The following is a 27,936-nucleotide window of genomic DNA, read 5'->3' on the forward strand; positions in this document are numbered from 1 at the left end:
CCAGGACCCACCGCACCAATCCTTCCCTGCCCGCACCAAGCTGCTTTGTCCCTCCGCAGCAAGAAAAATGAGCGCTGGACAAAAGCGGGCGAGGGCTGGGCTACAACCACAGCTGCTTTTGGAAGGGACATGCGCAACGGAGTCAGTGAAGAACAAAAAAAAAAAAAAAAAAAAAAAAAGGAAAAAGAAAAAAAAGAAAAAAAAAGTTTTATTAAACAGCAACAAAACCAGAGAAACATCCCCCTAGTTTGCCCCGTGCCCACGGGGCTGCTCTTCTCCCACCCCGAGCTCAGTCTCCCCGAAGCGCCCGGTGGCAACTGGGGGGTCCCCGGGGGTCCCCTACGGCTTCTGGCTGAGCGTGGGCCCCGTCGTGGCGATGATGGAGGAGTTGGCCAGGCTGCTGCCCAGCGTTATCAGCGTGGTGCCAGCCCCGCCGGGCAGCACGCCCTGGGGCAGCAAGTGTCTGTTGGCCAGAGCCTCTCTGGTGTGGATGATGGTGCTCCCGTCGTCCACCACGGAGGGAACCCTCCCCAGGGTCTCCACTGTCCCCAGAGCGTGGCCGAGGGCCGCGGCGCTCTTGGTCAGGCTGACCTTCTCCCCGACGTGGCCCAGGGGTCCATCGCCCTTCACCGCAGCCAGCGTCGAGGTCAGGATGACGGTCTTGGAAGCGGTTTGCAGGACAGGTCCCACCTTGGAGTGTAGCAGGCTGCCGGGAGGGCTGGGGGTGCTGGCCAGGGGGGAGGTGGCAAAGGTGACAGCGCCAGTGGGAGAGGTGGCAGAGGAGGAGGAGGAGGAGGAAGGCTGGATGCCCGGCAGTTTGAGGGGGACAGAGGTAGCCTCACCCATCACGGATTTGGTAAGCGCAGACAGCTTGGCGTCCGACATGACGTACAGTGTCTTCATGGGGCTAGTGGTGGTCACTGCGGAGAAGGGGAGAGGGCGGTCAGTGGCCGCAGGGATGTGGTGCCCACCCTGGCCTGCAGCCCCCAGCCGCGGCAGCGGAGTCGCAGCCTTCCAGATTGAACGGAAAGACCTGGCCGTGTCTGCTCTCCAGAGCAAGACCCCAAAACAAACCCCAGCGCTGCCACAGCCTGGGCAAGGAAAGCGCAACAGCCAAACTCCGTCAACACCAGCACTGCTCCCCTCCGATCCCCCAAGGAAGCCCCTCTCTTGCTTCCATGTCTGATCTTCTCCCCCAGAATGTCCCTCCCTGCTGGGAACAGGACATCAAGACTTCACCTTGCCCTGTCCTACCCACCGAGCTGTCAGAGACCACACTGAGCTCACGCTGCTCTCTGCAGCCTGGCTCAAGGCAAGCTCTTGCTCATCTCCGGCATCTCCAGCTCCATCCCACCAGCAGCGCTGGGGATGCTCAGACCCTCATCACGCTCCACCCCAGGACATGGCTAAAAGACTTTAGGCTTCGTGAAACGAAGCCCTCTGTGCTCTACGGCAAGGGCAGATGTTGCATCGTGGTGGTTACCTGGTCCAAGTTGGCTCCCCAGCTGGTTCTGCAGTAGCCACAGCCCAGAGAGCAATAAAGGAAAGAGAGGCTTCACCGAAATCTAATCCTGGGTTTAGACGTGCTCAAGGGACGGGAAAAAGCCTGGAGACCCACTGCTGGCTGAAGAAAACGCTGGCCAGAAAGACGCCAACCTGGAGCAGCCCGTGGTTTGCCCCTGTGGTCGCCCACGGCTGCGACTGGCTCCGTCCCTCGGGATCCCGCACCGAGGAGCGGAGAGCGGCTCGCCCAGCCGTGCTGGGGCACCTGGCACCCAGCACAGCAATCTCTCCCAGACAGTGGCATCAAAGATGCACCGCGGCGTCCCTGGCACTCGTCAACGGTGACAGCATGCCACGAACACCACCAGCGCAGCATGGAACTCTCCAAAATGAAGCGGCTCAAGCAGGGAAGGCACGGAGCGGAGGCTGACGACCAACCGTTTAACCAGGATGGGACACCGACCCCACCATCCTGGAGTCCGGGAGGGCAGAATGACGTCGGGAACAGGCGACTCCAGCCACCCCTATGCCAGCTGGGAAGCTGCAGACACGCGACGATGCTGTTAGACACCAGCAACGACCGCTCCACAAAACCAAGAGCCTGGAAAATTTCCTGTGCTAACACCCCAGCAGCTTCCCTACAAACCGGTCCTCCCCGCTGGATGCAAAGCCAACCTCCATCTCCAACGAAAGCAGGTAAAGTCCTCCACAGATCAAACTTCATCCCCCAGCTGTGGCGAATAACAAACGGCACATGAAAAAACACGCAGAAGATGACTTAAGCCCAGGCTTAAGCACCTCCCTGTTGAGTCCTGGGGGAGAAAAGCAGAGTTCGAGGGGCTGCAGAGGACGGTTAGCTGGGTTTAAAGCCCGCAAGGAAAGCCGGCTGTGGTAAAACACCGATGCTGCCGAGCTGCCTCGTTCGCCCTTTGGGAAACTGGCACAGCCCCACCGAACTTCATCCACCGGATCCAGCCCGAGCGCTGGCTACCCTGCTCACCCTGCTGCTTGCTTGGAAATCGGCCGGACCGAGGAAAACAAAAGCACCGGCTCGGCTGGCAGCGGGCTCTTCGGTACAGAAGCCTTTGAGGATGCAACGGACCGCATCACCGCTTTGTGTCGATTTTATTTTTTCTTAAGGCTGAGGCCGGGTAGTGGCTCCGCAATATTTATTTAGCTGTCATCGGATGGGCGCGCTCTCCGCAGGCAAGGTAAATAAATCGGCAGCAGGGAAGAGCGCTTCGTGCTACGAGGGCACGACGGGGGGCCCTAAACACAAACTGCAGAAAATCCCTTCTGCGTTTAGGCTCGAGTTTAAACACCCCGCTCTTCATCAACGGCTCAAAACGGCTGCATCGAGCCACGACTCCTTGTGCAAAGAAACGAAGAAACCACGGGGGAATCTAACTTAAGGGGGGGGGGGGGGCGCAAAAAAAGCGACGGGCTTAAAAATAAGCAACATTCAGGCAGTGAATTCCCCAAAATGACTCCGCACACGTCACCCGGCGGCATGGCTCCAACCCGGCCTCCGCTCTGGTCCCCCGGGCCGGCTGCCCGCGCCCCACGACTGCCATGCGCCTCACCTACGGGTGCTGCCGCGGCGGCGGTCAGGCGTGCGGCGGGGTCGGCGGGAGCCATCTCTGCGCCAGCCTGGGCTTTGCTGGGATCCATCTGAGACAGCAGCTTGCCAGGAGAGGCGGCGCTGGTAGCTGGGGCGGCCAGGTTCCCAACAGCACCGTCTGGAGCCTGGAAGGGTTAAAGTAACGGAGAGCTACTGGAAGTGCCCCGCTGACAAGGATACACCACCTGCGGGGGGGCTGCAAACATTCCTCGGGATCTGTGCTAGCTCTCACCTAAAAAATAAAACACCAGAGCGTGCCCTTTCCCTGCTTCTTCTAGCCTTACCCTTGCTCCAACCAGTTATTACCAAGCTCAAGAAAAAAAAACCTGCGGAGATCTGCATTTTAAAAGCACAACGGTGTCATCTGCAGCACCGACACGACTATCGGTGCTTGGGCTGAGACGGGCACAAACTTGTTGCCTTTTTCCGGAGCGGAATGGGATGGTTCTATCCCCACCTCTGGCTGTCAGGGAAATCGGTCCCGTTCTCATTTCCTCTGCAGCAATAGCGAAGCAACAGCCAGGAGCTCAAGAAGGACTCCTGCATCGTGCAGACCCGCTTGCAAGAATGACGCGCTATTACCAGTGAAAGCCCAGCGAAAACTGGGAGCAGCACACACCGTCCTCTGCATCAGAAGAGCTTCCTTCTTGCTTGAGGAAGACGTACAAGCCCCTCTGACAAGAACCAGCTGGTCACACAGCACCAGTGTCCAAAAATCATAGAATTGTCTAGGTTGGAAGGGACCTTTCACATCATCAAGTCCAACCGTCACCCCAACACCGCCCAAACCCCCACTACCCCACGTCCCTCAGCACCGCGTCTGCCCGGCTTTTAAATCCCTCCAGGGATGGCGACTCCACCACTGCCCTGGGCAGCCTCTTCCAATGCTTGACAACCCTTTCCAGGAAGAAATTTTTCCCAATATCCATCCTAAACGTCTCCTCGTGCAACTGGAGGCCGTTTCCTCTCGTCCCACCGCCTGTTCCTTGGGAGAAGAGACCGACCCCCCCTGGCTACCCCCTCCTTTCAGGGAGCTGTGGAGAGCGAGAAGGTCTCCCCTCAGCCTCCTCTTCTCCAGGCTGAACACCCCCAGCTCCCTCAGCCGCTCCTCACCAGACTCGTGCTCCAGAGCCCTCACCAGCTCCGTTGCCCTTCTCTGGACACGCTCCAGCACCTCAAGGTCCTTCTTGGAGTGAGGGGCCCAAAACTGGACACAGCACTCGAGGTGGGGCCCAGTCCTGCTGGCCACACTGTTCCTGAGACAGGCCAGGATGCCGTTGGCCAGGACAACTGGGGGTTTGGAGCTGTATCCTGAGGCAGAGGGCAGCACGCCCTGGAGAGTGAAGCCTCAGTGAAATACTTGGAAATTCCTCCATTTGAGGGGTTCTTCAAACACCTCTGGGTTCTCTACACTTGCCTGAACCGTGTCCAGGTGGCATCTGCAACCCGATACTGCAGAGAGCCGGCTGCGTGCGCTCCCTGGGAGCCCTCGCAGCCCCGAGCTGACACAATCCAAGCTCCAAAGCAGCTTTTCCAGCTACAAAAGCAGAGACCCACCTCTTCGGTCAGACTTCTCTCAGCCGACTTGCTCGCTTTCCACCACCACTGATGAGCACCGCTGGAGCTCAAGTCTGAGACACCCCCCCTACCTGATGCTCACGCAGGTCGCAGCCTGCTTCTCCATGCCTTGCGCACCAATTCAACGGCGCGCCGTTAGCTGTAATTAATATTTCTGTCCCTGGGAGTGGAAAGGATCAGACTTCGGGAAAAGAAAGCGCCCGCTTGCAGCCAGCAAAGGCTGGAGTCGGAGCTCTCCTCGTGCCATCTAAGGGAGACCCTTGTCCAAAGCTCAATCCACGACCCCTCTGCTTGCAGCTCCGGTCATCGCAGCCTAAATCTTCATGCCATTAAGCAGAAAACAAGAGCGTGGTCCAGCATCACTCCCCACTTTATGGAGCTGCTGGCAGGATACAACCACGCTGCAGGGGGGGACCCATACAAAAAGCAACGTTCAAACCACCGCGGAGCAGTTTCTTGAAAAGAGAAGCTGAAGCTTGCTCGTATTTTCACTTTAAAGCCACCCGAACACTCGCGCTTCTCCTTTGCTACTCACAGAAAGCATTCGCACCAAACTCCCCAGGGAGATTCCTCAGTCTCCTGCCTCCCGTTTAATGCCCACGGGGGAAGGCAAAGAGTTACCCACTCAAACTGCATCTCAGCTGCTACAGGCATCGCCCCAGCCCCCAGAGTTTTAAAAAAAAAAAAAGAAAAAAAAAAATAAATCACAGCGCACAGCTGATGTGTGGGCTTCACGCTTCCTGCACAGGCACAGCGGAGCTGTCAGCTGGAATTTCAAAGGGAACCCAACCAACAACAGCTTTGACTACTGCTGAAAACACAAGAGCTTAAGCCCTTCGGAGTTATCCCCCAAAGCCTTTTGGAAATTTGCTCTTTTACAGGAAGCCCTGCTAGATTACGTAATCCTTATGTGCTAAAGGTACACACGAGCTGATGTCAAGGGCTATAATTAGTTACAAAAACACACAGCTCATTCCATTTCCTGTAAAAGCCAGCTTTCAGTTTGCTTTTCAAGCAACTCTCGCAGCCGGCCGCACAATGAAGCCCTGCCTTGAACACACAAGCTCGGCCTTGTAGGTAAAAGCCACAGCGTAGGATCCAACACCCAGTTCCAGGTGCCTTAAAACATTAACCCGTACGTGAACCCCTTAACCCCGGATCCATCCGGCCCAAGTTTCATTACACCGCGGAGTTTCTGTTCTGCTGCGTATTTAGGGTCTCTCAAAGGTAACAAAGGACATAAAGGGAAGCACGCCCCTTCTGACGGTTTATTAAATGGCTTCTGAAGAGCGCAAAAACTGCCTCCAAGGTGGATGAAGAGTTTCAGGCCCACAAAAGCAACTCACCCGCTGCTTCGCTGGGGTACACACTGAGTGCCACTAGCTCTGCGTTTCCCAGCTCTACCTTAGCCGGCTCTAAGCTCAGCTCTGCCAAGGCTCGCAGGCTCTGTCGCGCTTAGCAAAGTGACCGAAAGAAACACAGAAAAGTCAAAGGAAAGACGCGGATGCTCCCAAATCTGAGCCGTAACCGGCCAGGACTCTGCGTAGAAACTACCGGCGACGGTGGACGCAATGCCAGCTCTAAAACAACGCAGAAGAAATTAAGGATTTATGGCTGCCGCTGTTAATACTTACTCGACTTCCACCCACAGGCTTCGCCCTTAGCATAATGCCTCCGAAAATGTATCTCAGGGCTTCAAGCAACCTCAAGCAGGCTCTGCAGACAGCGGCAAGGAATAAAAGCGCTCTCCCTGCCTCCATGAAGCTGCCCACAACTTGAGCCACCCCGGCAACGGGCACCAAAACTACAGAGCTTCATCTACAAAGCGAAGATTGCTCTGCCTCTCCTACCCCGGCTGACCTGCCCGGGACCTGCGTTAGTGCTAACACAAGTAGGAAAAATCACATGCGAGAAGGAAAAAAAAACCAACCAACCAACCCACCCACCCAACCCTGTCAATCTGGAGTGATCCCGGCATCCTCAGCCTTCAGCGCCAGCCTGTTCGTCCCTGTTGGGAACTGGAGCTCGGTCCCCATTGGAGATTCCACGCTCGTCCGACTGCCCACGCGGCAGCATTTATCATTCCAGGAAGCTTGTTGACCTGTTCTCCGAACTACTTTCTCCCTGCAAACGCCCGCCTCGAATCACTGCGGTCAGCATCTGTTGGACAGGGAGTTATAGCCCGCAGTACGCGCTCAGGGAACCAGCAGCCCTTTTCCTGCAATGCCTCCTTCGGTCCCGTGAGGCAGATCACAGGCCTCGGGCTGCTTCTTTTCTCCTACACCCCCAACATCACATCCAGGAAAACAGCCACAGGAGAGACCCCATTGCTGCACAGTGCCGGACCTGGGACCGTGGGGAAGCCACCTGAGCTTGGGTCAACCTTGCTGATGGCACATCACAGCCACCGCTGGCCGGCCCTCCCGCACAGGGAGTCAGAGCCAACCTTTCCACCCTCACATTTATGGATCCAGCTCAAAATTGACAGTGGTTTAGGATGGAGACCAAGGACACACCTGCAGAAAATTCACCCCTTTTGCTGCCTCCAGGATTTGGGGTTGCGAGGTCCACGTTACAGTACCCAAGACCCACTGTGTTCACAACCAAAAACATCCCTCTCCAACTTGGCATCTCGTGCTTTCGACTCAACCGCACCGAGACTGAACCTAGGAAGCAGGAAGGCAGCCCGGATCCTTAAGACAGCACCTCGCACGCGTTGAGAGTCCAAATAGTAAAGAGCTTTTCCTACTGTCAGCGACCCACCTCCAAAAGGAGATCTGTATCGAACGGATACAACCTTGGAGCACGCATTTGGCCCTTCCTAAATTGGTTTCAACAGGACGGCAGTGAGAAAGAGCAGGGGCTGGAGACCTGCAGGAGGAAAGCCAACGGCGTCCCCAACACGCGCAGGGCCCAGCCTCACATCAGGGCATCTAATAGTGAGAAGCAGCACTTTCAAGAGGAATACGGCTCCAGACAGCACGGCCAACCCACCCTCCCGCCTGAACAGGCAGGGGATAGACACTCTACAAGCAGCTTTCCTCCTCCCACCAAAACCCGTTACTGCCAAGAAAGCCTGGAGCTTCAGTAACAATTTCCATGCTGACGCCAGCTTTCCGAGTCCAGCCGGAGATTCCCTCCGTGCGTGATATCGAGCATCATCGACCCTGCCACTCACAGGCATGGAGATGAACCGGACCCTCTTAACCGCCGCCTTGCGAGGCCCCTTTCTGCGTGGCCTCAGCAAGTTAACGAAGCTCATCACACCCAAGAGACGTGATCAGGAACACTTTCCCCACGACAGCTATATCTGCCCTGGACTACGATGGTCAGAAGAAGCTCAGAAGAGCAGCAGCGGAGACTTGCTCTACAGAGAAGATGCTAAAGATTACCTGAGGTGCCTGCGTCTGCATGGGCTGTTCCTCGAGCTGGGGCTGGACCGTCCCCATCGCAGCCTGGCTAAGTGTGGTCACACGGCTGGGCTGCCCACGCAGCGTCACAGTAATGGTCGTTGGGGCCTTCAAGCCTAGAAAATGCAGGAACGAGACATCCCTGAGACACAGGGACTGTGGAGGCCACGGTCACCAACTGGGAGCTGCATCAGAAGCCTCTTCCCATTAGAGGCAGCTGCTCGGAAATTGCTAGCGCACGCAGCTGGCCATAGCTACAGCTCAAAGGCAAAATAAGCTTTAGAAACGCCACTCTCGGGGTGATGGGGTGCTCCACGCGCCTGCATCACACGTCTGTCCCTTCTCCCTCACCTGCTGCCTGGTTGGAGATCTGAGCCAAGCCAGGGAGACTGCTGGCCAGCTTTGCCAGTCCCCCGTTCGTCAGCAGCTGGTGAATGGCCGTGGGCTTCCCGCTCGCTGAGGCCCCCAGAGACAAAGAGGTGGCAACCGGGATGGTGCGGACAATTGTGCCAGTGCCTGTGGTTATGGCACTCAGGTTCTGGATAGGCGCGGGTGTCTTCACAGCTGAGGTCTGGAAGGAGAAGCAGAAGCACTGAGTACCTGGAAGGAAAGAGGACGCCGGGATGGCACAGCCTCTCCCTCCCACAGAAATTAGAGGTCTTTAGAGGTCGGAGTTTCCACACTTCATTCTGGTGGCCACAAGTAGGTCTAAAGGCAAGTAAACTTGTCCCTTCCAGCCTACACATACTCATTTCAACTTGAAAGCATGACTGGGAGAAACTGTGGCTCCGCTTCTAATGAAGCCACCCATTCTGAAAGAGGCCGCCTCAACCTGCAGGGATGGGGAGCTCGCCTGAGAGGTCACAGGCGTGTGTTTTCCCAGAAGAACAAGAAGAAGAAAAATCGCTGATCCCCGCCCTGTCCGTTCTCCAACTTCTTTCTCAGCCTTTTCTAAGTGGCTGCCTAGAAACACCTTCCCCCAGCCCTGCTTCCTAGACCTCTTGCCACTTACGGGAGCCCCCGGCACACGGCCAAGGCTTGGCTGCAGCATTTCAGCTGCGGTTCACACCCAGCATCCCTCATCTCTTCTAGTCCTGGAGCAAACACGGCCTGCCTACGTTCCCTCCGCCTCCTACCACTTTATCCCCCACATACAGCTTCCCTCCAGAGAGGGATCTCTGATGCTCGCAGGCTGCGTACCTGCACGGGCTGCCCGGCAGCAGCCACACTGGCAGGAAGGGCTGATGACTTTGTCCCGATGTCCTGCAGGCTGAAGCTCAGCCCTTGCAACAGGCTGCTGGCAGATGCTGCTCCTAAAAAAGTAAAGGATAAAGGAATCAGGCTTGGAGAGTTCCCCAGCATGAAATTCCAGGTCTGTCATGTGGCGGGTGTCTGCAACACCATTCTTTAAAGAGCAGCGTCCCGAGGAGCCTGCCTCGAGGCCGGCAGGGATCCTCCTCGGCAGTCCGACCCATTTCATTGCTGCAGCTACAAACGAGGTTAGCCGTGAAACCCCAGAGAGGCAAGAGGAGCTCGGGTTTGGTGTCTCAAGGCATCATTACGTACAAATGACACAATTAACAGGTCACCTACTGCGCCTTCAGCCTCCCTCTACGGCGTCCCGCTGGATCCCTGCAGGCTCTGCGATCGCAAAGCACTGCAAATGCTGCCTCAACCGAACGCAAAGCAACCAGGGAATGCAAGAAAGAGGATCCAGCAAGAGATTTTGAACCCGGTTTACCTTCTACATTCACAAGAGAGACATGGAGAGAGGCAGGTACCTTGGAGGGTACTGGCTGGCTGGGCCTGCATGCAGTGGGTGCTGCTAGCCACCAGCCTGCTCTGCAGGGCATGGAAAGCGCTGGGCGCTGTGCTGCTGGGGATCACGGCAGACGGAGCGGGACTCGCGGAGGAGGTTTCTGCTGCCGAACTCAGCCTACGAAGCAAGCAGAAGAGAAAGACTCCGGTTAGCGACAAACGACACAGGGGGCAAGGGGAGATGCCTTTGACAGCGAGCTGTCAGGGGCTTACTGCAACCCAGCGGGACTCCTGGAAGCGTAAGGGAGGGAGTTGACGAACTACAAAAACCCAAAGCAAGAGACGTTTCACTATGTCCGCTGTGGCAGCTAGAAAAAGGAGGAGAGAGAGTATATTTCCAAACTGGAAGCGAGCTTGTTATCACATGTGCGCCTACCTAGGTGCTGCAAGGGCTGCATCACCCAACACAACAACAATCTACCTTGCGGTGACACTTCTCCTGTTTAAAACCTATTTTGAAAACAGCTCTTCTTCCTCTCCCAGATCAGTCAGAGGCCGGCTCTCCAAAGCTTGCTTCGCATTAAAAGGGGGAGCAGTGATTCCTTCCCCAAGAGAAATCCCTAGGGCCAGTCAATCAACTTCACGAACTGACGTTGAGGCTTCTTTCCCCCGTCTTTGGGAAAAAAATGCTTGACTTTTAGAGGAAAAGGAGGGAAGGATGAAAGACAACGCTGAATTTCTGCCAAAGACGCCGCAGTCATTCAGAAGACATTCAAAAGAGGTAAGCAAACTTGGGTTTGGGAAACCATACGGAAATATACCCCAAGAGCCACAACACCTTCTACTTCTGCCCATTTCTGCCATTCTCAGGCTCGGCTGCCGGTTGACAAATAGTTTTCAGGAGCCTAAGTGTCTCCTGCACTTCAGAAAACTCCAGTCATAAGCAAGGTACTAGAAAGCGCCACAGGCAGAAATCACCCCGTTGCCGTGCCTGCCATCAGCAGCCTGTCAAAAAGACCCACAGCTTATAAAAAACGAAGTCGCACTCACTTGGGGGTGGTGAGCAGCCCTGACAGCTCCTTCGCGCCCGACACAGACTGGCCGACAGCCATGGGGACCGGCTTTCCGGCGACGACTGCAAAAGAAAAAAGAAGAAACCTCATTTTCTCTCCTCCGCGAGCCTTTAGGGATTTCCCCTCTCTCACGCAACTACCCACGGGCTGCAGGCCACGGGCTCATCCTGCTCACAAAGCATCTTCTCAGGGAAATCTCCGCTGCAGCCATAAACCGCACGCTCCAGCCACCGCGCTACGGGAGATGGGGAGTATCAAATAGAGCCGAGTTGCGAATCAAAACCGGAAAGCTGTCATTGTGGAAGTGTTACCATAGACAGGATTGAAGGAATCAGCTTCGAAAAAAAAAAAATAAAAATAAAAAAAAAAAATTAAATCTATAAACAGTGAAAATCTCAGGCCCTCACCACCGAATGCAATTCTCTCTCCTACACGTCATCTCCACTAACCCCCTCCTCCTAGTCCAGGTCTACCACCTCGACCAATTACTTCGGATCTGGCTGGTTGCTTGCGATCGATTTTGTAAGTATTCTTTAAAGACACTTTACAAAATACACAGGGATGCGACGAGTCACAAGATCTGTTTATTGCCACATTTGGGGATACAACTGCGTTTGTCTTGTGCATTCCTCCTGCGCGCACACGGTAAGAGGGAATTCTTGTTTTGGTTCATGTTTACTTCTGCAATTCATTTCCTTTCTGTGAAAAGAAGTAAAGTTTGGAAAATTAAAAAAAAAAAAAAAAAGAAAAAAAAAAAAGATTCCGGAAACCAGAGATTTTCAAAGCTGCCAGAAGATAAACTGTAAACTTAAAAAAGGATGTGTATTTATTAGTTCATTTCCACAGTTCAAAACAACTGTTAAATTAAGCAAGAGATGCCTCCAAAGGAGCAGAGTTCTTTCTCAGCTTTGAAAAGCTCTCATTTCCCATCAGAATGGAGACGCTGACCTCTCAGTCCTGCACTGCATCGAGCTAACGCTAATAACGAGCGACTGCCTTGCACATCTGGGGCTTTGCACTCTGACGTGAGGAAGTGACAAGTAACAAGGCAACATCCTTCGGGTACAAAGGTGATGGCAGCCAAAGCTTCTGCCTTCCTTGGAAAGGCTCAAGGGGAAGACGACCGAGCACATCACCTCTTCTCGGACTGCAGGAATGCTCGTCGCGGTGGGTTTTCCCAGCCACAGAGGCAGGAGAGGAGCTGGAGTTTATTTATACGTGTATCAAGCGCATACTGTGCCAGACTTCAGGCCCGAAGGGCATCAGCAGAGCGGGGCGCTCGGCTGAATCTTGAAGTCTGACCGCACAAAGATCTTCCAGAGAGAGGAATGTCGCTGTCATCCCTAAAGCAGGAGCGTGTTCCAGGTGAGAGCTTCGCGCAGGAGCGGGCAGCAGAACCGGAGACGCACACGACCTACTCGGAGCGAGGGGTCCGCCAGGACCGGCACCCTGCTTCCAGCAGCGGTTTGATGCCTCGGAGGAAGGTGTAAAATTGGCCTCGCAGCTCACAAGGCTGCAGCTGAGCGTTTCGCTGGAGCGTGCGATCCCAAACTGCTACGGAAAACAGAGGCTCCTGCCAAACTCCTATGTGCTGTCAGCCCCCACGCTTCCCCAGCTCTCCCCGAGTCACTCACACCCTCAACCTCCGTCTGGTTTCTGCAGCTAACTCCTCCAAAAATTTTAATTTTTTTTTTTTTTTTTTTTTTTAAAAAAATCATTTAAAAGTCACCGATCCCTCCCCTCCCCACGCCGTGCCCCGGAGGAGCGGGTCTGGGCGCAGCCACGACCTCGCTTTCTGGTTGAAAAGCAGCTATGCAATCGCAACTCACTTTCTGCCTGGGTGGTGAGGGGTGCTCCGTTCCCCACGCCAGCAGCATCTCCGTGAGAGACAATGGTCACCTTGATTTTGGCTCGTTTGGAGGGTTTGGTGCACTGGGTCGGGCTGGGGGTCTGATGCCTCTTCAGCTGCATACGCACATCATCTTTCTCAGCCCCTTCCGAGTGCTCTGAGGAGACTGGAACTAGGGGACACAGAAGTAGCTTTTTGAAAACCGGCGGCCGATCCCTCGAGGTCGGCGCTGCTCCACTGTGCGCACCAAGGTGCGGAGAAGGGACACATGCCCATGCACACTTCCACAGCTCCCTCCATGCCAGCCTTGCCCATCTCCCATGCACCAGGAACCCACGCTCCTCCTTTTCACCGCCTACGCCGGCTTCCGCGTGCCCTAAGCTGCTGTCGTAGGGCAGGACTTAGCTTAAACTACTCACAGGCTAAGGCGGGGCGGCATATAAAGCCTCTGCAGCAAAGAAAAATGGATGTCTACAGCGATATCACATCTCCACATACACGCTTTTCATTTCAAAGTGTGGCATAATCGATCCCGGCATTGGGCCCCTTCAATATCCCTAATTTCCAGGTGAGGGGACGAGGGCGCAGAGACTCGCGGAGCTGGTGCAGGCAACGCTGCCAGCGCTGGGATTAGGGCTCAGCCCGCCGGCTCCTCCGACACGCAGCAGGTATTTGCACGCCTGTCGTTCGGCCCGTCCCTTCCAGCGCTCCTAACCGGCCCTCCAGGAGCTGGGCTGAAGCGTACAGGTTTTTTAGAGGCGCTAAGCGAAGCAGCCGTGAGCACAAAAGGTGTTGCAGCAAAGCCAAGCCCCCACATACCCCACGCTGCTTGGTGCTAGGGGAAAAAAAAAAAAAAAAAAAAAAAACAAACCACGAGCTGCGATTTCTCTTCCGCACCAACGGCTGGTTTTGGTGCCGTGTCCTTGACCCATCACATCCATTTCATCCTGCCTAAAGCACAAGGTTGCTGGGGCCAAGGCTATTCGAAAAAGCGCAGAGGACCCACAATAAATCGCCTCTGGGCGGCCCAGGAACAAAACAGAGTCACGAGCTGCCGCATCGTTCCCATCTGCTCTCCACGTTTCCCACCGCTGGCGTACGATCATCCAGCCACCAGCCTGAAACGCTGGTGGACCAGGTCGAAACGAGGGCACAGATCTGCCGCCGGCTGTGGTGTTTGCAGCCTGGCAGCGCTCGGAAACACAGACGCCGCTACGCCTGAGTGCTGCCGTGATCTGCGGCAAGGGAGAAAGACCTTCATTCAAAGCTACGGAGAGCCCTCTCCATCGAGAGCTTCCGCAGACCACCGCTGAGCCTGCTAACTCCCTCCTTACAGCTAGCCCTGGGCATCTAAGCCACGTATTCAACAGCCTAGAGGCCAAGATGCACATCTTTTTACTTATCTATATCTAGATATGGATATATTATGTAAAATCGATATAGATACAGATGTGTATGTGTGTATTTACACATATATATGTATTTATACGCTCCCTGCGTACCACCTACGCACCTCTGAACTGTGGGTGTAGGACAAGAGCGCAGCCAAATCCCTACATGTCAGGCGACTCAAAGCGTTCTGGGGCTGCTCTGGTCCCCAAGACAAGTGACAAACTCGCTGTGCTGCTATCGATGGCCGGATTTGTGGCCCGAACATGTTAATTTGTGACACTCGTGCAACGCTCCCGTGCTTCCCACCCACCTGCAAACATGCATGGGCCAAATCACCGTCCAGAGAGACCTCACCAGGCGTGCACAGACTGCAGGCACCAAAGCCTCCCCGCCCCGGAAAAGTGCCACCAGCCAAGCAGGACAGTGAAACGGCACATGCACAGGCAGTGGCGTTAGGTGTCCCTCAAAGCATCGGCGAGCAGTGACCCAACGTCCCTCCGTGTCCCCGCTGCATGAGAGCGGAGCCTGCTTCTGCTCTCGCAGGGGCACGCAGGCCCCTGCCGCGAAGGGCCGGCTGCGTGTTTGGGAAGAGCACCCCGCTCCCAAAACAACAGCGAACGCTCCCAACACACGCACCCCAGCTTCCTACCTCGCAGCTCAGGCAGACGAGCCAACACAGTACGGAGCCCAGAGACCTTAATAGGTTTTTAGTCGTATCGAAAGGCAGCCCAGGCTGGTGCCAGCCTCTCCACGTCTTCCCACCAGCGGGAGAACATCTACTGTGGTTTCTCTTCCCAGCAGATGCTGGGTGGGAGGACTCCAGATAAGCACAGGGCTCCACGTGCGCTCCCAGGCCAACCTCATCACTCAGGGGGGAGCACAAAACAAGGCTCAAGGGAGAAAGAAACCTTTAAACAAGGCTCAAGGTAGAAAGAAACCTTTAAAACAACCAGCTCGGGCCAATACTTGCCTCAGGAGTTTATTACCACGGTTGTATACTCGCGGTTTGGACTGTATCTTGTGTATGTTGAGGGTAAGCAGAGAGTCTGTTATCTTAGGAGCCTCTACACAGCATGCCAAAATACCATCAGCTTCTCTGCATCCAGCGCTTGCCTGGTCGAGTTAGAAGTACCGGCATTTGGGGTGTTGCAGAGAGGCAGTTCTCACCCACGTCAACGCTCTCAGCGCCCTGGGGTCACCCGAACAGACAACTGACACTGATAGCTCACAAGATGACATCGCAGCCTCCCAAAGCTCTAGATTTCAACCTCTCATCCTCTCCTAATCCCAGATCCACAGTCACTCCATTCGAGACATCAAAATGCATCTTTAGATACGCTGTGGATCTCGCTCCTCGATCCCTAATCCTCAGAGCACCCCTCTGCGTGCTCCAGCACCCAACACGAGACCACCGGACTAAAGACTGCTCACCTCTGCGTGTCTCCTGGTCTTCTCCCACCACATCACCGTCTTCCCAAAGCCATCCCTCTCCCTGACCTCTCCGCTCTTCTCCATCTCTCTCTGGCCACAAAACGCTGCTCCACGTGTCTACATCTGCCCCTTCCGAGTCACTCGGCAGTCCCTTGTTTCTGTTTCCGCTGACACGGAGCTGCTCCCCGTCTTTGGGACGCTCCGCCAGCGCACAGAGTCTCCCAGGCCGGTGTCCACGTGCCCTTCTCAGCCCCAGCACAGGAAAGGGTTAAACTCACAATCACAAAAAGTCACCGTATCATCCACAAAGTTTTAGTCCATCACAGCAAACCGGCCGCCAGACTACACGGCTCGAAGGGCAGTATTCGCCTCCCCAGGCAGGGAATGAGCTCAGGAAAAGTTAATGCTCGCAGCTAGCACGTGGGCCATTTGCTTTAGCTTCAAACACAGCAATAAGAAAGCAAAAAAAGCGGGGGGACAAGGGGACACGTTGGGCCACATCCCCAAACCAATGCAAGGGAAGAGGAAGATGATGAAAGAAGGCAGGAGAGACAGAGAGAAGGAGGGAGACAGAGAGAGAGACAGCAAGAAGTGAGGAGATACTCACCAAAGAGACATGAAGAGGTGCCAGGAGGAAGAGCTTTCCTCCCCAGCATGTTTTGTTTCAGAAAAGCAGCAAACTGAGCTGAAATGAATCAGAGAGAATTACAGTATCACAGCCCGGCTCTGAAGGGGGACGAGGAACTCCAGGGACACCACTGCGACCCACAGACAAGAGACCTCGGAGCAGGCAGGCAGCGAGCTCCGGATATAACTCATCCAGCCGCGGGGCACAATGGAGACACACCGACCTCCTCCGCGGATGGCAGCGTAGCACAACCGAGACTAGAAGGGGGATCGTCCCAGCTTTCACCGAGCGCACATCCCAACAGCACGAGCCCTCTCCAGCCCCACAGCCACCGGGGAAAAAGGTCAGGCGCCCAGGGAACGAGAGCAGGCTTGGCTGCGGAGAGGCACGGCTAGCTTGACCGAGCAGTTGCGCCGAGAAGCTGAGAGCAGCTGGGAGCCATCAGCCAGCACATCCCTGAACAGCTTATGGCCACAAAAAGGCAGGCCAGAAGCCACGCTGCAGCAGCGGTCCTGACAAAACGAGGCGTCCACACCACACACCACTCCACCGACCCTCCTTCCGCCTCCCGCGTGCTATCTAGAAACTTCCTCGACTACAAGAAGAAAGGAAGAGATTTCAAGCTCAAACGTCCCCCTGGAGCCTACCCTGCGTTAGAGAAAGGCGTTAGAGAACGTGGAGGGTCACACTATTGCAGGAGACAATAACAAGCCTGTTCAGGTCTGTCTTGAGCAAAGAAATAAGGAGAGAAGGGAGGACGGAGGACTATTCCCCAGGCGCCGCTGATATTTGCCGGAAGGGATCATCAACAAAACCATCACCTACATTCACGGCGCTCCCAATCAGACTGAAGCTGCATCCGAAAGTTTTTTAATGAGCATCCGACAGGACAGAAAAAAAAAAAAAAATACAACCCCACAGCTCGAGCTGTTTTCTTATTCAGAGCAGGTTTTCCACTGCCATTTGATGGATGATGACTCTGTAATTACCCAAAGCCCCACTGTTTCAGTCACAATTCAAGGGCTGCAATCACCTCCCAGCGTACCTTTAGTCTCCCTCCCGAGCTGCCTTCGAGGATATGAGACACTAGTCAAGGGGCTCACACTTGAAAAAGAATTAGAGTGGTGATTTGGTCAGACAGAGGAAGGGAAAATCCTTCCCACTTTCAACAGCAGCAAGGCTCCACAAGCTGCGGGAACGCCAATTCCAACCTGATTTCAACCCTCCCCCCAGGCTGCTGCTTTCGGATGACAGTGATGGGGGACCGAGCTGTAGAGAAAGCTGCCACGGGGAGCTTGGAATTCAAAACAGGCCTCAGAAAACAAAAACCCTACGCACGTCAGGACAGATAAAGACCAAAAATCCAGATGCCAAGAAGAGGGAAGTGGGTGGGAAAGCTGCAGGGCATTACCTTGTGCCTGCTTGTGCGTCAGGACAGTGTCCGTCCTCTGCACCTGCCTCTTCAGCAGCTGCGTGGTGCCCATCTGGCTGGGCTTCTGGATGGAGGACACAGCAGCCATTTTAGTCTTGGGGCTCGAAGTGGGACTGCTGGAGACGCTGGATAAGTCCTGCTCGAAGAGAAGGAACACCTCTTACCCCCAGGTTTCCCTGAGAGGCAGTCGTAACCCTCAGCACAGCAGCACACAGGCAAGAATCACAGAATGGCAGGGGCTGGAGGGGACCTCTGGAGATCATCTCCTCCAACCCCCTGCCAGAGCAGGGTCACCCAGAGCAGGTGGCACAGGGACGCCTCCAGGCGGGGTTGGGATGTCTCCAGAGACGGAGACTCCCCCACCTCTCTGGGCAGCCTGTGCCAGGGCTCTGCCACCCTCACAGCAAAGAAATTCCTCCTCGTCTTGAGATGGAATTTCCCATGTTTCAGTTTGTGCCTGTTGCCCCTTGTCCTGTCGCTGGGCACCACTGTAAAGTCTGTCCCCATCCTCTTGCCACCCGCCCTTTAGATATTGCTCAGCATCGATGAGATCCCCTCTCAGTCTGCCCTTCTCCAGGACAAACAGCCCCAGGGCTCTCAGCCTTTCCTCAGCAAAGAGATGCTCCAGCCCCTGAGCATCTTCGTAAAGAACGTACATCCTTTTGCTGGAGCAGATCTGTTCCCGAAGGTTCGTTTGCCCCACCGCAAGCCCTTAATCCCTCCGTATCCTCTCACCTCCCTCTTCCAACACTAACCACGTCTCTCACCGCATATTTCAGTGGTACAAAACCACCTCTTTACACAACCTCAGCCTTCCCCAGCTCAAAGTATCCCAGAGAGAGCCCTCACCTCTGAGCCCGAAGGCGAGGCGGGCACTTTGGCTGCCGGCGAGGCGGGCCTGCTGCTTCTTTCTGGCAAGTCAAACGACAGATCCCTCCTGGTCGAGTCGCGCGGTTTCTTCTTCTTCTCAGCATCCAGGTCACGGGGATCGGAGCCCGAGTGGCTCTCTGCTCGGGTGAGGACTCCAGTCAAGAAGTCAGCTATTTCATCCTGGGAAGGACGAAACAAACAGACTAAGTGACGTGCAGGTCTCTAAACAACTCATCTTCACAGCTTGAAACAAAGAAAGAATGAAAGATTCACAAAGGGTCAAACGGATACAGCTCTCTAGCTTTAAAATCCCACAAAAAGAAACCCTAAAACCTTACAGATAAACCTTGGCTTTCTCATTTAAGCTCAAACTCTACTGATTTCTGATATGAGGCGTAAAAGGAAGATTTCTGTTGTTACCTGGATGCACCGGTCCACCATGCTCTGGGTCAGGCCTTCTGACTTCTTTTTGGCTTTGCTTATCCTATTAGAAAAAAAACAAAACAAAACCAAACAGATGGAAGTCAACACATGTTTGGTTTTCCCCTTTTGCACTCACATCATTCTTCGCCTGAGAGAAAGATCCAAACGACAGCAGGTTCGCTCCCTTACCCAGTCCGACACAGAGCAAGGCAAGAGCCAGCTCCGTCAGCTCTCAACTCAAGAGCACCGTCTACTGGAAAGAGATTCATCCTTCAGACGCGCCGAGGGAAACTTCGACGACGCGGAAAAAAGCTCAGCATCCCACAGCATTTTGCAAAGCAAATATGACGTTTCCTTTCCTTCAGAGCTCCATCTTCAGGCCCAGTATCGGAGTTTTGTGTTTCTTTCTTTCCTCTCCTTTACGGATTGTCTCTACTATAGATTTCTGACTTATACGGTGCTCCAAAGCCTTGTTTGCGCTGCTGGGTCCAACTCTAGCACCGGCTCAATCCTATTCTCCCGCACAACTTTTGGTGCAGTTATTCCAAACACGCGTAAGTGTGACAGAAGAACAAGCTGAAAGTTTACGGAAACCTTAAGTTTCTTGCCTCCCGCAAGGCTCTTCCAGCCTCCCTTACCCCAATTCCGTGCACAGCCCCCAAAAGCTACATATTCCAGAGCCAGGGCGGGCACGAAACAGCGAATACTTGCCGTAGTGTTACACCACACTGTACCCTGCATCTTTGACTTATCACTGGGAGAAACGATGCAGAGTTATCACGGAAAACCAACTATCCAAACACACCAGGTTTTGAATAACAAAGTTGACCTTAATGGATCATTTTTATGCAGTTCCCGTCTAGTCTCAGTACCAAATTTGGGGTTGTTTTTTTTTTTCCTGTGTATGCAGCATGCTCAGATCTTGCCCAGTGTTCCTGGGAAGAGAGCGTCCGCCTCGCAGGCTGTTACCTGAGGTTATCATCTGCTCCTCCCACCACCACCATGCTGTTATCGGCTCGTATTTTCTCCCGGAAATCTTCCATTGCTTCCATGTTGCACTGCAGGGAATTCTGACCGATCACAAAGAGGACAGGGGTCTTCATCTCCAGGAGGGGGTCGTCAACGTCCTGCAAGAACGAGGGGAAAATGTAATCCCGAAGGACCAAAAAAGGGAGAGCACGGTGCCACGGAGGCAGGCAGCGCTTCACGCGCAATCCCAATATATACCAACAGCGTCCTGAAATGAGAGAACTATAAACTGTGCGGATCGTTTAAACGTAACGTGAGAAAGACTGACTTAAAAGTTGAATGAGTACCTAGTAACAGCTCAGACCGATGCCCTTCCCCTCAGAAACCGTATTTTCCTCCTTCCAAGCTTTTGCTGCAAAAACCCAGGATAAGGCTGAAGAAGTGCCAAGAGGGAAGGACAAAAGGGAAAGGCCTCAAGTCGCACCAGGGCAGGTTTAGGATGGATATTAGGAAAAATTTCTTCACCCAAAGGGCTGTCAAGCATCGGAACAGGCTGCTCAGGGCAGTGGTGGAGTCGCCATCCCCGGAGGGATTTAAAAGCCGGGCAGACGCGGTGCTGAGGGACGTGGGGTAGTGGTAACTTGGCAGTGCTGGGTTAACGCTTGGACTTGTGTAAGGGAGGGACCGTCAATTCCCTGCCGAGGGGCAGGAGCCCTCCAAGCCTTCGACGGAACGCCTCAAATGCTCACGAGGAAAGAAATACCGCAGGCCTGGCCTTCAGAGAACGGATAAGGCTTCACGCTTCTGGCGCCGGAAAGTCCGGGAGAACTGTCGTGTGAAGCCAGGATGGTTCTGCCACTCGCGTGGTGAGCTTGCTCGTTCTCGGTTCTCCAGGCCGTCGCGTCCCGCGAGCGACCTTTGCTTCATTCTCCGCGCAACGCACGTGAAAGCGCCCACCCCTGCAGGCGCTAATGAAGGTTACGGAGAACACGCTAAACACGGGTGACGACGGCACGCGTCTCGCCACCCGAATGGCGCTACACGTCACCTGGGAGAAGGGAGAAACCTGAGCCGAGGCTGTCCTGGGCAAGGGGGGTGGGCCGTGCTGGTTCAGCAAACAGAAAAGGGGAAAAGAAGTGCCCCTGGCGGGGAACAAAGACGAAACAATAGAAGAAGATTGTGCCTGGGAAGATTCTTCCCGAGAAAGAAGACCGTGCCTGGGAAGATTCCCTGGAGAAGACGCTGGAACCAGGACCGGTGATCTCTTTCTCTCCGGCTTTTTCTCCGCCTTTTCCTTTCTCTATCCCTCAGTTTCTCTTAGAACTGTTCAGTAACTGTTAGAGTTGAGAAGTAACGACCTTAAGTAGGACCTTAAGTCCCGCTTGCCAGCAGTTGGCCTATCCCTGTTGTTCGGCGACATGACGCACACCTCACCACTTGCCATCGTTTGTCATACTCCTAACCAATCCTCGGGGACTCGTCAAGACCTACACTAAGCATTTGGGGAAGCCGATAAACGTTTCTATATGGACCTTGAGATTTATCTCACCTTAGTCCGCACCGTTGGGAATTTACGAATCTGAAGTCACTCACCCCCCCGGCTTTACTGGGAGCGGGGCGTGACAGCTTGATGATCTTAAGTGTCTCTTCCAACCGTAACAATTCCATGATTCCTGGGCTGAGTCCCCGATGGGATTTACGTAGCCGTACTAAGTCCTGAAGACACCTCCACTCGGGGGTTGCGCCGTGCTCCCGCAAATGCCTTTTGTGCAGATTTCCACCACCCTCAGAATCAGCCAGTTCATTAGCACAATCGTAATCATTCCCAACAAGTCCCACACTGGTCAGCTAATAAAGGAGCAATTTGGGCTCGGTATAGATCAACCCAAGTTGTCCTCTCTGGTGCCAAATGACACAGTTAGCGAGTGACCCCACACATAAGACCCCAGGAAGGAGCTGCAAAGACACGTCCCAGCAGAGACAAGCGAACACAGGACTTCTCATGCCTGCTATTGCATCAAGAATCCTACCACGAACGCAACAGTCCCGCCTGCTGGACAAACCTCCTCCAAATAAAAATCACACAGGCATTCCTCAAAAAAAAACCTTCCGGTTACCGCTGGACTACCAAGCCTGATTTTATGAGAGAATCTAGGGAGATTAAGAAAAAAAAAAAGTACAGTTCTTTAAATGGTTCCTTTGGTCCTTACCCCTCTGGGGCCATCAACGGTGAGAAGTGGGAATCCAAGGCACACAACTGCAGTGACGTACTCCATCACCGAAACCTGGGCACAAAAAGCAACAAGTCAGCACCCTAACAGTCACGCACACGTAAGGCGCGAAGGCTGCTTTGCCAAGCTAAATATCTTCCATATTTAAACCTTCCTTTGTTGATTAAGAGTGGGGGCAAAAAAAAAACCAAACCACTGAATGGCTCAAATTGCTTATGCCCCCATGACCAGAAAGGATGTCTGTCTCAAAGCCGGGCTTTGGGAAGAGAAAAGGGACAAGAAGAACCCCGACAGAGCCTCAAAGGCAACAGTAATTCAAACCTAACTCTGGACTGAAGCGGTCAAGTGGGCTTTGAGAGGATGCAAAGGAATCGGGTACTTACGTGACAGGCCACCAAGGCACCCGTGTTCCACCCGATCAGGATGATCGGCTTGTGAGAGAAGTGGTTGTGAATCTACAGGAGGAAAAAAAAAAAAAAAAAAAAAAAAAGACATGAATGGAGAGAAGGGACAGACAACGGGGATATGCACTGGGGCAGCACAGCACCTACAGGTGAGGTGAATCGTTTGAAGGGAGCGGCAAAGGTTCCCCAACGCGCTCATTGCTCGCTCTTACCTCCGCCACTTTGCCCCTCACCGCCCCGATCATGTGTTCGAGACACTGCAACACTCCCACCCCGCTGCCGTTGTTCAACAGGTGGGTGGCGATGGGAATCACCTGCGGTTTGAAATGAAAGATCGATAAATAACGAAGGCATAACTGGGGACAACGGCTACCAACAACAATTAGCGTGGACCGGAACCCAGTTTATGCATGAACTGGTGCTTTCTCTCTCCTTCTCTCCCCCAGGATTCACTTCTAGCTACTAAAAACCAGAGGAAATGGAGAATTCCACACAGAGACAACACCTGCCACTCACCTCGCTCCTGTACACCCAGTACATCTACGGCATTAGGAGGTGTAGGAGCAGCTCTGTATCCTGGCAGAGGACTAAGATGACCTATAATCTCTCTCCCCCAACCTCTTCCTACCGGAGGACTCATCAGTCCCTAATCACAGCAATGATACAATCTAAACTGCTGACGGCGGACGGCTTTTGTCGGCGAGAGGCGCCAAAGGCATCACGTTTGGGCAACTTCATCCCCTGCGCAGTGTCTCAAATGCTAAACACTGCAGGTGGCAGACACCAGCGTCTACTTTCAGCAGAACCAAGCATTTTGGTGCACTGAAGGCTTATAAAAACAAGCTCAGCAGCTGCAGCCTAGCACAGCTGCCAGCTTGAACTTGCCTCCTTTCAAAACCACCCATACCAACCTTTCCCAAGCAGGAAAGCTGCGACTGCCAGAATCGATGCCGTCGAGAAGTGGGGAACATGGAGTTGGAGGGTCCAGAGGACGCGATCAGGATGAGGGGGGAACCAGGCAATTTGCTCTACGAAGTTCAACAAGAGAAGTGTAAGGGAAAGCAATTTCCCTGCCCGAGACCTCGCTGCCCAGCCTGGCCCGCACAACGAAGCGGGAGGGTTCTTATTAATTGATCACATTTTCCCCGGCCAGAGTTACATCAGGATAGTACGGGGGGGGAACACGTTCAACAGAAGGAGTCCCCCTCACTGAGCAAGTCTAAAGCGGGAGGAAAAGAGCCCAGGAAGCAAAACGGAGGCGGCAAGAAGAGAACAGCAGAAGGATGGGAAGAATAAAGCGGACACGAGGCCAGCCTCTCACCCCCTGCAAGCCCCAGGAGATACTCACAGGTTTATTATGCGACAAGACACCCACTGCTGGGTCCCAAGGTCTCTTCAGCAGCAGAGACAGAGCCTCGGCACCCGCTGCCCCCGTCTTCGCGGTAGAGGAGAGCAGCATCCTATCGATCAGGGTGGGGATCTGAAAGCAGAGGCCAGAAAGGACTGAGAAAACGCACATAGCCCTTTCGAGGGGCTTTATAACATCATCCCCGCCACTCCAAAGGAAAAAAAAAAAGACTCCATCAGCTTCCTTTACAGAGGGAGAACATTCTAAGTGATAGCAAAGTCTTTCAGTGCTTTTATCACCTTTCCTTTCAGCGTTTGCAGAGCATCCAAGTAAGCGGCCAGCACCGGCAAACTGAGGGTTTCCACTAACGTTGTGTGAAGCCACTGGATGAGTTTGGTGTCCCAGTTCACACTGGCCAGAGCTTGGCGGACCCTCCGAGCACATTTGTCCACCGCTATCCTCCTCAGGACCGGCTCGTTGCAAGCCTAAAAACCAGGAAATTAAGAAGAAATACAGTTATGGGAAAAATCAAGCACGCCACGGGCATCCCAAGCCACTGGAAAATATTGGCTTGGGCAGCTTGAAGTCCTCTGGCAGCACGCAAAGACCAACATCCTCCTAGTGAGGACAAAATCATGCCTCAAAGAAGCCCAGAACCACCCATTTCTTAATGCTACACAACCCAATGGCCAAGACTTTTGTCTTGACTCGATCTGGCTTTGCTGGGAAGGATTGATAAAAACACACAGGCAGCATCTCTGCTGGAAAGGGGAAATAGGGAGTAAAAGACCTTACCCCTTCGTTAGCTAAACGAGCCAGCCTGTCAGACTGTAGCGCTTTGTGGATCTTATTAAATAGCTTGTTCTGGGCCATCGTCCAACCCGTCCTGTCGAGAAAACCAGAGAGGTAACGTAGGTCACCGTCACACAGCCATCCAGGGCCTGCAACCAGCTCCCAAAGGCAGTCAGCAGCCCAGCTGGGCATCACCTGCGATCGCAGCCTCCAGAACCCATTTACGGCCCTGGACAAAGCGAGTTTGGTTACTGAGGATTTAATTATTGTGATGGCTCAATAAAAAAAAATACTCGTTTTTAAATGTCACTAAGGCCTGTCGGCAAGCATCCAAGCATCAGAACGACAAGAGTAACAGCAGAAGCAATAAATAAGACCAAAATAATCACTCCTTTTAGCATAGGTTATTGCCGTATTTCTCAGACAAACTGTCCAGAAAAAAAACTAACGGCATTCCGCATAACGCCAAGACCGGTGTGACTCCAGTCACGGTGCGGGTTTTTAATACGGTGGAATTTACACATAACCCCATTTGTAATTTTTGACATCGGAATATGGCTGAATTGAGGATCTATGTGTAATCTAACGACTCGTTGTCCCATCCTCCCCCAAACAGAGCAGAGCGCTTCACATGAAGCGTGCGGGAGAGGTTCCAACAGCTGGGCCAGCCTCTCCCATTACATCCCACAGCTTTCACAGCAGGCAGACGAGGAATTTGGACACAAGAATTCATTTTCTTTGAACATTATTCAGTTCCAGAATGTCACCGCGTATCGAGTCGCAGCAAAAAAAAAAAAAAAAAACAAAACAACCCCACACCGCGCAACGGGTGGCTGTTTAGTGCCCAAATTTCTTTTCTCCGCTATCCCCGCGCTACCTGTTGACGTGTTCCTCCCAGTCGTCCGGCGGCGGAGGGGCGTCAGCGTCCGTGCGAGCGAACATCACGTGGCGCTCGCACTCGTTCATCACGCTGCGCGCCTTCTGGTTGTCGTAGAGCGGCATGGGTGTGGGCGTCACCGTCTCGACGTCGATGGGGACATCTGCTTCACTGTCGGGAATAATCCCGCTTTAGAGAAGGGGAACGCTCACCTCGGGCTCTGCTCTGCTTTACAATGCAAAGTCCACCCCCACCTCAGCCCCCACACCTTCCCCATGGATCCCCAAACTTGCTCTGGTCTCCCCAACCCATGCTCTCCCCCCCAACACTACACCAGCCCCACAGGATGCCCCCCGCCCCACACTCTCCCCTCACAGACCCCTCGAGACCTAACACAGCTCCCCCAGCCCCATATTCTCCCCTCACAGACCCCTCAGAACCCCCCACCTACCTGACAGGCCCCTCAGGGACAGCCCCCAGCCCCTCCACAGGTCTTTCAGCCCCACAGACCGCCCCCCACTCTCCCCTCACAGGTCCCTCAAGACCCTCTCACCTACCCCATATGCCCCTCAGGACCCCCCCAGGCCTCAAATAAGCTCCTCAGACCCACATACCCTCCCCTCTGCTTCACAGACCCCCTCACTCTCCCCTCGCAGACCCCTCAGAACCCCCCCATGCCCCCCCCCAGGCCGCTCAACCCCACACTCTCCCTCCCTCACAGACCCCTCAGGATCTAACGCAGCTCCCCCAGCCCCACGCTGTCCCCTCACAGGCCACTCAAGACCCCCCCAGCTCCTTCATAGGCCCCTCAGGACCCCTCTCCAGCCCCCACATAGGCTCCTCAACCCAATAGGACCCCCCTCACCTGCTCCTCAGGACCCCCCAGCTCCTACGCAGACCCCTCAGCCCCACACTCTCCCCTCACAGGACCCTCAGGACACCCCCAGCCCCTAAAGTGGCTTCTCAGACCCGCAGAACCCTCCCCTCTGCTTCAGAGACTCTCCCACTCTCCCATCGCAGACCCCTCAGGACCACCCCCCCTGCCCCACAGGCAGCCCCACTCCCCCCCTGCAGTCCCCACATAGGTTCCTCAGCCCCTCAGAGACATTTCTTGCCCCACAAGCCTCCCATCACAGGCCCCTCAGGACACCCCCACGCGCCCCACAGGCCCTTCAGGACCCCCCCACAGGCTTCTCAACCCCACAGGCCCCACACTCTCCCCTCACAGGCCCCTCATGACCCCCCCATCTACCCCACAGGCCCCCAGGGAGACCCTCCCAGCCCCCACATAGGCCCCTCATCTGCACGGACCCCACACTCTCCCCTCACAGACCCCTCAGGACTGTCTCCCCTGCGCTCCCCCCGCATAGGCCCGTCAGCCCCACGGGGCCTTTCCCTGCCCCACACAGGCCCCTCATACTCCCCTCACAGACTCCTCAGGACCACCCCCCCAGGCCTCTCAGCTCCCCAGGGCCCATACTCTCCCCTCACAGGCCTCTCATGACCCCCCACCACCTACTCCACAAGCCCCTCAGGACCTGCCCCCCAGCCCCACACGCCCGCCACCCTCCCCTCACAAGCTCCTTAGAACACCCCTACCTGCCCCACAGGCCCCTCAGGACCCCCGCACAGGCCTCTCAGCCCCACACTCTCCCCTCACACTCCCTTCAGGACCCCCCACCTACCCCACAGACCCCTCAGGGAGACCCTCCCAGCCCCCACATAGGCCCCTCATCCGCACAGACCCCTCAGGACCCCCCCAGCCCCAGAGGACGACCCCATGTGCCCCACAGACCCCCTCAGGCCCCTCCCCAGCTCCCTCAGCCCCACATTCCTCCCCGCCCCAGAGCTCACAGGGCGGTGCCGGGCTGCCTCCGCGGCGTGAGGAAGAGCATGCGGGTGGGCCGAGCGGCGCTGGCGTCGGGGTGGGCGCTCCAGGGTTTGGCGTAGCTGTGGTCCAGGCAAACCAGGTCCAGCTCCCGCTCGTGCGCCGACAGCTGCAGCAACAACGACGTCCCCATCCTCCTCGCCGACCACTGCAACTCCCGGTCGCGATCCCGCTCCCGGTCGCGATCGCGATCCCCTCCGCGCTGCGACATGGCCCTAGCGCCCGCCGCGACGCATCCCACCGCGCCCGGCCCGCCGCCCCGCCGCGCCGCGCATGCGTCGGCCACGCCCCCCCCCCCGCGGGGGGGGCGTGGCCGACGCATGCGCGGCGCGGCGGGGCGGCGGGCCGTAAAAAGCGGAGACTGGATTTCACAGGAGCGGAGCGGAGTCAAAGCGCGGAAAGCGGAGCGGAGTCAAAGCGCGGAAAGCGGAGCGGAGCGCGTGGGCGGGGGGGGGGGGC

At 55.0% G+C, this 27,936-nt stretch overlaps 1 protein-coding gene across 4 annotated transcripts; it reads right to left on the bottom strand.

Moving 5' to 3' along the window:
- Nucleotides 1-192: 192 nt before the first annotated feature.
- On the bottom strand, nucleotides 193-27,742 carry KANSL3 (KAT8 regulatory NSL complex subunit 3). Of its 4 annotated transcripts, XM_063358502.1 has the most exons (22): nucleotides 27,444-27,742; nucleotides 25,590-25,760; nucleotides 24,716-24,806; nucleotides 24,220-24,405; nucleotides 23,921-24,052; nucleotides 23,484-23,600; nucleotides 22,785-22,886; nucleotides 22,552-22,623; nucleotides 22,148-22,222; nucleotides 19,938-20,095; nucleotides 18,966-19,029; nucleotides 18,525-18,725; nucleotides 17,655-17,811; nucleotides 16,223-16,300; nucleotides 12,773-12,964; nucleotides 10,921-11,005; nucleotides 9,894-10,048; nucleotides 9,313-9,425; nucleotides 8,464-8,683; nucleotides 8,095-8,228; nucleotides 3,087-3,249; nucleotides 193-920 (listed from the first exon to the last, which is right to left on the bottom strand). In XM_063358502.1, the coding sequence occupies exons 1-22, from the start codon at nucleotides 27,686-27,688 to the stop codon at nucleotides 340-342; spliced, it is 3,492 nt and encodes a 1,163-aa protein (XP_063214572.1). In that variant the 5' UTR covers nucleotides 27,689-27,742; the 3' UTR covers nucleotides 193-339. The 4 variants fall into 4 exon arrangements, with proteins under 4 accessions (XP_063214572.1, XP_063214573.1, XP_063214574.1 ...); XM_063358503.1 differs by lacking the exon at nucleotides 16,223-16,300; XM_063358505.1 differs by lacking the exon at nucleotides 3,087-3,249 and having other exon boundaries at nucleotides 783-920.
- Nucleotides 27,743-27,936: the final 194 nt, after the last annotated feature.

The sequence above is a fragment of the Chroicocephalus ridibundus genome, chromosome 23, assembly GCF_963924245.1.
Source record: "Chroicocephalus ridibundus chromosome 23, bChrRid1.1, whole genome shotgun sequence".
Taxonomy (NCBI): domain Eukaryota; kingdom Metazoa; phylum Chordata; class Aves; order Charadriiformes; family Laridae; genus Chroicocephalus; species Chroicocephalus ridibundus.

Coding starts and splice junctions, on each gene's coding strand:
- KANSL3 (XM_063358502.1), bottom strand. CDS start 27,688: ATGTCGCAGCGCGGAGGGGATCGCGATCGCGACCGGGAGCGGGATCGC. Junction 12,965..16,222: donor CACCTCTTCATGTCTCTTTG/GTGAGTATCTCC, acceptor TGTGTCCCCTAG/TTCCAGTCTCCTCAGAGCAC. Junction 921..3,086: donor CGCCGCGGCAGCACCCGTAG/GTGAGGCGCATG, acceptor CCTTCTCCGCAG/TGACCACCACTAGCCCCATG.